The following is a 9930-nucleotide window of genomic DNA, read 5'->3' on the forward strand; positions in this document are numbered from 1 at the left end:
TTTAATAATTGAAATAAAATTTAAAATAATTATGATAATAATAATAGAATAAATAAATGAGTGATGCACAGTACAACTGCTTACCAGCTGCTGACCAAGGCCCACCCTGTTCCTGGCTAGTGGTCGTGGAGGAGAGAAAATCCTGAAACCACAATCCCAGAAGACAGCAAGCGCTTCCCAGCCAGTCATTTATACACTGACCATGATGTTGCATGATTTGGAATATCCCATTGGCCAATTTGGGTCCATTGGTCTGGCTATGTTCCTGCCCATCTTCTTGTGCACACTAGCAGAGCATGCAAAGTTGAAAAGTCCTTGATTTTTTTTTAGCAACAGCTGACACAATCAGTATATTATGAAATCAATCCCATACTGAATCCAAAACACAGAGCTATTCTAGCTGCTAAGAAGAAAATTAACTCCATCCCAGCTGGAACCAGGATACCTGCCTTCCCCCAGACCAGGAAAAAACATTCCCCAACTTTCATTTTCACCTTTCACTTAGTGGTCCCTATTTTGTGTGTTTTAATACTAGAATAATTTGTCATTAGTCTACAAATTCTTGTATTTAAAACTCACCTGAAACTATTTCAAGCAGCAGAATGTAGATATGGCCACTTTTTGCTGGCCACCTTGGGTAGTACTGGAAGTGAAACTAGAAGGGTGGCAGAACACCTGGATGCTGGTTATTCCCAGTTCTAGATTACTTCCAGCAGCTAAGAAAAAGCAATGTACATAACTTTGTTGTAATGTGTACAGCTTGTACCCACTTGAGAGTATCAAGTCCTCAGCTAACTTGTAGAAAAAATTGAAGTATTGGGATATTAGGGGAGAGCAGGAGGCAAAAGAGTTCTAGGGAAAGGGAACTCTGACAAAAGCAGCCTCTTGTGCTGACTGCATGTAACCTGCATTGCTGCTTAATCACTAAGTTCTGTTTTTTTCTTGTCTGATCTTTTTTTTAATATGGGCTGCTATATTCTCATGTGTGCCATGATAAAAATAAGACTACAAAGTACAATAAAAATATAAATAAAACTTTCCTGTTAAATTTTGTCAGCTGCTGTAATGTAGTCCCTTGGGTTTATACAGAAAGAGGAAACAAAAAAAAGACTTCTAGCATTTAATTATGTGGACACCTTTTATAAGCAGAATGGTTTGGAAAACTTGGTAGCGTTGTTTATAATGACAGGCTACTTTCAAGTCTTATCTCGTATGTTGAGGTTAGAAATAAAATGCAGGAAAAGTATCCATCCTTGTAATAAAGATAATTTCATGTAAGTATCTTAAATTCAGAATGTTTGTAGCTGCTCTTCCATAGGATCATTGCTATGAAATAGTGCTTTATAAAGATGCAATCACAGATAGGGAGATCAAGGTATTTCAGTCAGTTCAGAAGTTCTTGCGATAACATTAGCTTTGCTCTTGTTTCACAGGCTGTCTCTCAAAAAGGTAAAGAATCAACAGATGCCCATGCAAGCACATCTGAAGGTAAAAATACCCTTGATTATTAGTATTGTGATTACTGTGGATTAATAGGTTAGCAGGCTCTTTTAATGCTTCAATCTCGGTGTATTCGTTTGCAAAGCGTGTAAAAACATGCCTTCCTCTTAGGTGCTGAGGCTCAATTTCCCAACTTTTTGGAGGACTTTGGATAAAATCGCTGAGTCTTGGTGAAGATATTATGCATAGGTATTCAGAACAAAAGTGCCACCAGGAAATGCTGTTTTACTTGCACTCAGTGTCTTTAACAAAATATTAGTAGGAAAAATCATATGCAGATCTTGGACTGTATTTGTTCACTGGCATTTATTTTGTTGTTTTGTTGTGTTTTTTCCCTAAGGTCCTAACGTAGCTGCTGTTCTCATTTGGGCACAGAGCAGTTGTTTAAAACGCCCCAGGATAGGAACAAGTCACCAGGAAGCTGGAACTCAAACATCCCTAACTGAAAAGGAAAAAGCCCATGTGTCAGAAAGCAGGTAGAGGAGCCCATATTCTACTGATTCTTTATTTTGTTTCTTCAGAAGTCAAACTACATCAGTGTCTCACAGTGTGCTACTTGGTATTTCTTCTCTTTTCTTCCTACTTTACTTGCTTGATTTCAAAATTACTAAAAATAAAGCCTGATGTGAGAGAGAAAATTGAGATATCACCTGAAGAGTGATTGCACCAAAATGTAGTGCCTCTGAAAATTCATCAGATACTAGAAATAACAATCAGAGCAATGAAGGCTGAGGGTATTGTGTTGTAACTGAGTCTGCATGAAGGTAAAAACATCTGTATTCATACATTATAGTTTCTTGCAATAATATAACTGAACATGTATCCATAATGGTATGTGTGATCTTTGAAGAGGTGTCTCTTCCTAACCTCTTGTTATGGTGGCATATTGCAGTAAAATAAAATCTAACTGTTTAGTTTGGGAGCTGATTACTGCTAGTGACTTAATAACAAAAGAGTTACAGGGAGCCACCCATCTTCAAAGTAAAGCCCTTTGCTTAGACAAATTCTAATTTAAAACCATCTTATTCAAATTTACGTCCTGGGGCGGGGGGAAAAATTGTCTCCAACTTAAAGAATGTTATCCTGCATAATTGTCAAATGGGGATGTGAAGAATTGTGCCACTTGTGTGCCATAACAATTCATACAAGACAGGGCCTGAAGTATTGATTTGCACCAGCTTCCATCCAGAATGCAGAACTGTGGCTATTTAAAATAAATAAATTAATTGCTCCATCCTGCCCCTTCCTGTGCATGAGTGAACGCTCATAGACACACACCATCTCCCCCGCCTCCTGTCTCTCTCACCCTCTCTTATTCTCTTCCAAAAAAACCCATCCCAAAGGCCTCTTTTGAAGAACTAACGATAACCTGATTGTTTTCTGAGAAATCCCTCAAACTTCTTCTGTTAGGGTTCTTTTAACAATTTTTTTTTCCTGTGCAGCTGAGGTCCTCAGCTAGGTACAACCTAATTTTTGTGTTCAAATTGCTCTGTGGAAATACAGAAGCATTGCATTCCAAAAAAAGTGTGCCACCCTAAGCTGGTTCAGACAGGCCATATGGCCAAATGGTTTGACACTGCCACAGGTTGAGAAATACTTTGGCCTGTTAGTACTAGTAATAGGCTAGTTGGTATGTGAGGAGACTAGCCTTTTGTTGAATGTCAGTATTTTGGACCTTGTAAAATGAAGTCAACAAGGTGCCACTGCTCCTTTGAACAAGGTGTGCAACATGGATTTTGTGAGCAGAGCTAGGGGGAATCCTGATGGCAACAGGGCAAGATATCAGCTTGGTTCTCTCCTTCCATGCACATTAACAAGTGCAGCAGTCTTCTGTCAGGGACTTTCTCCTGTGGAGTACCTTCATCTCCAGACTGGCACCTGGGATAAAATCCTCCAATACTGCCTTTACTTTGATATTGTGAAGCAGCCTCCTGCAAATCTATTGCATGTACTTTTTTCTTTGCTTGTATATAATACTTCCAGTTTATTTTAAGTTTTATCTCAAAAAAGAGAACTGAATGTTTAAGATAGTGTTACTACCTATCAGGTGCATCAGAGCTTTACCTTTAGCTATTTGCTACTTTAATCTGTCTGATTGAATCTTTAGCCATGGTGTGTTTATTGCCTTGAATTCTTTTCCAGTCATAGTCTCTGTAATATATGTATATTCAATAACTATACAAACATATTTGCTTTTGTAACTCCATAATTTTAAACTGTTTCTACAGTGGGGGTGGGAGAAGCTGCTTCCTTTCTCACCCCTCTGTGGCTTCCAAATATGTAATGGATTACTGCTTTCTAAATTAAAAATAACAAACTCAAGCAAACTTCTGACTTTTATTCCCATAAAATACAAGTGAGATAGATGTCTTTGTTTTATAATTGCCAAAACAATTTTTCCTAGCTGATGTTTTTTTTTTCTGATGAGTAGTTAGTAACTTTTAGATATTTAGCTTTCTAGATTTTTTTTTCCTATGGTAAGCACATGATACAGCACTATATAATTAGTTATGAAAGAATTTCCCTGCTGAGATCAACAAAATTCCATATTAATCTAAAAGATTAAAGGATATATCTTAATACCTGCTGCAGGCCAGAACTTCCTGCCTACACATCTGGAAGCTCTGAAGATGTCTTAAAAGTACCTGAGGAGGATACTGTTGAGGAGGCTGAGGAAATGATTGTTGAAAATAAGGGCCAGTCTGTATCAGAAGCAGAGCTACATGTATCACCCCCTGAGAAACAGAGTGAGAAAGAGGTGAGCTGGATGTGGTAGCGATAGTAGATAAGTTTGGAATATAAGTAAAGACTTTGTTAAATATCATCCTTGTTGCCTTGATCCATGTGACTATCAACTGTTTGATTTTCATACTGATGAATTGTTGAGAAGTATGCCTGAGAAGCTAAGGCCAGTATAGAATTAGTTTCAGGGAATCTTCCATTATACTTATTTTGAAAAATAGAGTTCATAGGATCTTCAGTAAGGTGAATTTCTAGCTTGTCTGGCAACCCAATTTTCTTAATTTATTTCTCCTGGTCAGATATTCCAGAGAACTGGAGTAAGGTCAAGATCTGATCCACTATCTCTAATTTAAAAAAAAAAAAGTTATTTGAAGAAGCCAATAGCTGGTATGCTTCAGTGACTACTGTTGGCTCTTTCTACTTCTCCACTTAAAGCTTGCCTTTATCTAAGGTGTGTTAACACCTTGAATTTAAATCTGTGAGTACCCTTTGTGCCTAGCAATGCCTCCAGGGTTTTATGTTCTTACTGATCAGTGAGAAAGTGGATCTTACACTATGTTGGGTTCAAGGAATGACTGCAGCATGTATTCTTGTGAGATGCATAAAAACTGCTTGGCTTGGGTCCCAACAGTGTAAGGTATGGTCAGAAGTTTAGTGCAGGTGACACCACCAAGCTAATATGCTGGTTAAGTTAGCTACTCTGCACTGAGTTCTGCCTTCTTAGTACACATTTCTAGATACCCAACCTATCTGCTTCTCACATTGAGTTGCAAAATTAGATCACAGATACACCCACTGGTGTTGGGGGACAATGGCTGGGCATAATCTTGACTTAGAAATGTGATTTATTTTTTTTTAAGGAAACTCCATCAGAACCTCTTAATGGTGAGGTGACAGAAGAAACTGCCAAAACCTCCCTTACAGCTGAAGAGGAAACAGGAGATGAAGTTCTAAGTGATGAATCAAGTTTGCAGTCTGAGATTCAAGGAAGCAGAACTGTAATGCCATTTGTAATGTCAACTCTTGAGTCTCCTGCAAAACCGTCAGAAGACACTGTATCAGAGAAGGTGAGAGAATTGAAACAAACTGAGGTCATCTTTCTTTCAGAGTGTACATATCTTGCTGTTTTTTCTTTTGTTAAGTAACAGATAGAAAGCAGCCCCTACCATCATATGAAATTATTAGGCCAGATATTAGTATATTCTGTTTATGGATTTACATTGTTTCTGTTTTAATATACAGAAGTGGGGCATATATGCATGTGATACCAAAAATAAAGATAATTTGCACCAATTTGCCTTGGCAGTAATGAAACAACTCTTTCTCACTAAGTATTAGTTGGATACAGGTGAAAAGCCACATCCTTATTTTGTGTAGTAATTCTGCCCCAATGAAGTGTACAGGCAATTAATTACTGGTAAAATACCCTTCTAGAACATAAATTTTACTGGTTTTTGTTTATAGTGCAAAAGCAGATTGTTACATACTAGCAAAATGATAACTGTATATGTCTAAAATTAATTTTTTTCCCCTGGGATTAGTTTCAGAATGTTTTTACTGTATCCTTTGAAGAATTTTAATTTGAAAATAGGAAAGCAACTCTGGATGTCAAATGCAGTGCACAGAATAGTCTTGTGTGAAAAGGAAGAAAGGTCTGGTTTATTGACTGTAGATGTAGTATTAAAAACTGCTGAATGCCAAAATATCCTGAGGTTTCTACCTCGGGGCAGTAGGTGTTCAGCCTCTTGTATCGTCAATTAATTGTCCCGTTGGTTGTTTTGGCACCTTTCCCCTCCCCTCCCAGGTTTTAAATGCAAATGATTCAGAAGTGCTGACTGAGGAAGGTGCAACAGTAGAGCAGAAGGGCACTGAAGAAGAGCAAGAATCTGAAAAGATCATCATTGAAAGTGCAGCTGCTTCAGCATCGGAGGAAGAGCCCTCTGACAGTGGCCTGCCCCACTGTGAAGTGGCAGATGATAGTGTTTTTGAAAGTGTATCACCCAAAACATCTTCCTCATTGGAAGATCAAAATGAGGAAGCAGAGCACAACTCACAGGAGGCCTCTGTTGCCTTGAGTCAGAGCTCATTGATAGTGGTTGAACTTGAGGGTGTTCCTTTTCAGCAGCCTTCTGGACAGGAAGGACAGAAGAACCAGTTGGAAGAACACTCAGAAGAGCCTGAGCAGATGGATCAGTACACACAGACAGCAGTGGAGCGGGCTGCTGACAGCAGCTCTGAGGAAGCAGAAATTGAGGTTCCTGTTGTAGATCGGAGAAACTTGCGAAGAAAGGCCAAAGGCTACAAAGGTCCACCTAAGAAAAAAGGAAAACCAGCTTAAAAACGAAATATTGATTGTTAATTCATCTATTTATAAGAAAGTTATTATTTTCTGTAGAATTGGTGTAACTAAACCATGTGGGACAATGGGACATGTGTTTAAAGTTCTGGGTTGGACTTCCTCTTGGGATTTATCACCTTTCCTCAAGTTCTCTTGAATTTTTAACCACTAGACACTGAGCTTCATCAGAATGTGAAAGTAAACAGCCAGTCTCCTCCTTTTATAAAGGATACATGCTGAATAAATACTGTTGTGCTAGCAAAGGGAACAATTTGCATATTTGAGGTGGCAGTCGTGGAAGAAAAATGGAGTGTTAAAATCCTGGCTCTTTCAAGGTCTCTCAAATTCCCATAAACTTCCATGAGGCCAGACATCACTCTCGGCTTTTTTTAAATAACTTTGTGTTCTCTGCTGTGGAGAGAAGCAGAACAAGAAAAATCCTTCCTCGCTTCTTGTTCCCTCCCCATAGATTTTTCTCAGATGAGATTAAAAGAGTGTAATTCTAGGTCTGAAAATACACAAGAAGGTATAACTCAGTAGGTCAAAACAACATAAGCAGCATCTGTCTTACATGAGAATCACTTGAAACAGCTGAGTCACTAGAAACATGGTCAGCGCAGTATCTGCCATGGCACACTGATAATGAGGTTCTTTTCATGAAGATTAAGAGATGCCTACACAGTAAACTATTTGTAGTTTCCAAAGCAAGCATCTCTGTAAGCCCAGGTTTTTCCAGAGTGTATGGAGTGTGGAGTACAGTATGCATATGGAATTGGTTGAACTGCCTTCCTGACTACTTGCATATGTTTTACCTTGTGAAAACTGTCAGTTTTTAGGCTTGAATGATTTTTTTTTTTTGGTCTGTTAACTGTCTTACTACCATCAAACTCTTAAAGAATTTTTAAGATCTTATTGCACCAGCAATCAGTGATTAAAACATCAACTTTATACAAGTTTGTACCAACATGCTGTGGAACTGTATGCATAGAGTGAAAGCAAGCAGCATTATTTTTAGCTATATTTGGCCTAGGAATAGAGAGAACATTACTTTGTGACTTCAGTCTTGCACTTAAATGGTAAATGGTTTTGTATTGGAATCCAGCATTTGTTCAAATGTCTCTCTTGTACTGCTTGTTAATTTTTAAAAGGATTTCCTTGCTTCTCACACATTCACTTTTGGTTTATTTTCATTTCATGCAGAATACTTGCTTGCTGTTCCCATGTTTCCCATATAGCCCTTTACATGAGAACATATACATGTCATATTTAAAAAGTGCTTTTAACTTATTTGAAATCATGTCTGACTTTGGTTTGTTGCTTTTTTATACCATTTCATTTGTAATGTCAGTAATCAAATTGATCATGTACAACATCATCGACCCTACTATGTTAAACATAGCAACAAATAGGCCTAAATATCAGCTTCTCTGTTTCAAGTGACTATTCTGAAATTTTATTTCCAAGAGGATACACTTCTAAATTTACATTCACAAATGTGGTGTTCAATGTTTTCTAAACTAGTGATACCCTGTTTATAAATCTTATGAAAGATGTGTTGCTATTCTAGACTATTGTACTAAAGGCTTGTTATAGTGTTGGTTTTTCCTTTCTTTAGTACTGTCTTGGCTGCTTTTGAAATGTTTTGAAGTAGTAATTAAACTTATATTTTGCAGTTATTTTTTGCTTGGTTTTTAGTGTTGCGAGTCCTTTCTGCTATACAGAAGGCATGTTTTAAAGTGGTTCAGTAGAACTAGCATCATTTTACAATGTCTTCTACCAATGACCTTTAAAAGCTCAAATTACTAATTGAAAAATCTTTATCAATTGAAACAACTTCCTATACATGATTAGTTTATGCATCAGACTTTTACAAAGACGGTAGAATAGGCTGTTCTGAATGCTACAGCATGCATTCTGCTGCTTATACCAACTATTCAAGGTGATGTAAACTTAGCAGTTATTAATGGAGTTTGCGGACAAGCCAACTAGAAATGTTGTAACACACTCCCTACTGTGTGGTACATTTCTTAAGTGCAACAGTTGTGTTATTCAGCTAACAAATCATGTATTTATAGAACAAAATGTAGTAATTTTCTTGAGACAGCTGTAGAAAATTTATTATATTCATGTTATTTGTTAACATGCAATAAAGGGTAAAGCAGCACAAACATAAACGGAGGCTTATCTGTTTTGACAAAATGCCCTCTCTCCAAGTACATGACTTACTGGCTTGTGACCCTCTTAGTTTCAAATCACTTGTCACTACCCAAAGAAGTGAAAAATCATAGTAAGTTAAGCCTAGATTAGGGCAATGTGTTAAACTAACAAAACAGCCTGTAAGAGAATACTTTGATAGTATATATAATTGAAGTACTAAAATAGTTGAAGTACTGCCTCTATGGGATAGTATAAGAAAAGTGAGAAATTTGGTACAAATGCAGCTAGCTTGACTTCTCAGCCACAGTTTTAGATCTGGAACATGATTGGTCATGAAGATGATTAAGGGGTTGTCATACAAGAAGCTGAGAGCTGCTATTGTTCAGATGGGAAAAGAGAAAGCTTGGGAGGATCTTTGTTTACAAATACCTAGTGGGGGGGTATAAAGAAGATGCAGCAAGACTCTTCTCAGTGATGCCTGGTGAGAAGACAAGAGGCAGTAGGCACAAACTGAAATGTAAGAAATTCTATTTAAAAATTAAAAAAACCTACATTCTAAATTGTAAGAGTGGTCAAACACTGGCTCAGGTTCTTCAGAGAGGTGGTGGAGTCTCCCATCCCTGGAGATACTTAAACCCTGGCTGGACATGGTCCTTGGACACCTGCTTTAGTCATCTCTGCTTTAAGCAGGGGCTTGTGCTACACAATCTCAAGGGATACCTTCCAATCTTAACTACTCTGTGATCCCATAATCTGCTACTCAACCTGCTTATTGCATGTGTGACTGCCTCTAGCCTTAAACTTCTGTTAATGTAAAAAGCCTCAATACAAACCTGTTAACATTCTGGCTTCTGATCTTTGAGGTTTTGTTTAAAAGTTTCCTTCTTACAATGTTGAGGGTTAGGAGTGCCCTCATGAACTGGAGAAAGCTTCTAAGGATTTGACTTGTAATTTGTGTTAAAAGGTCTTTGGCTTGAAGTGCTGTTCAAGAGTAGATATATAAAATAGTGAGTATGATTATTTTTAGTGATTGTGTTAAGTTTGTTTACCACCAAATTCTTGACTGAGGCAGTTAAATACAGCATCACTGAAAGCTTCCAGATTAGAAGCAGCTTTTGTTTCTTGTATTTTGAGGATGCAAGCTAAATACATATTGATGAGTTAGTTTTCTTGTATGTTTCTTAAAGCCACCA

At 37.6% G+C, this 9930-nt stretch overlaps 1 protein-coding gene across 1 annotated transcript; it reads left to right on the plus strand.

Annotated features, from left to right (window-relative positions):
* Positions 1–1433: 1433 nt before the first annotated feature.
* LOC104462970 (soluble lamin-associated protein of 75 kDa-like) lies at positions 1434–6580 on the plus strand (the record flags this gene model as incomplete). The annotated part of the gene is made up of 5 exons (XM_010075136.1): positions 1434–1488; positions 1841–1976; positions 4093–4258; positions 5103–5309; positions 6047–6580. Coding segments are annotated over 5 exons (1098 nt in total), but the record flags the coding sequence as incomplete, so codon positions are not given.
* Between the last annotated feature and the right edge of the window lie 3350 nt (positions 6581–9930).

Source organism: Pterocles gutturalis, unplaced genomic scaffold (genome assembly GCF_000699245.1).
Source record: "Pterocles gutturalis isolate BGI_N339 unplaced genomic scaffold, ASM69924v1 scaffold9782, whole genome shotgun sequence".
Taxonomy (NCBI): domain Eukaryota; kingdom Metazoa; phylum Chordata; class Aves; order Pterocliformes; family Pteroclidae; genus Pterocles; species Pterocles gutturalis.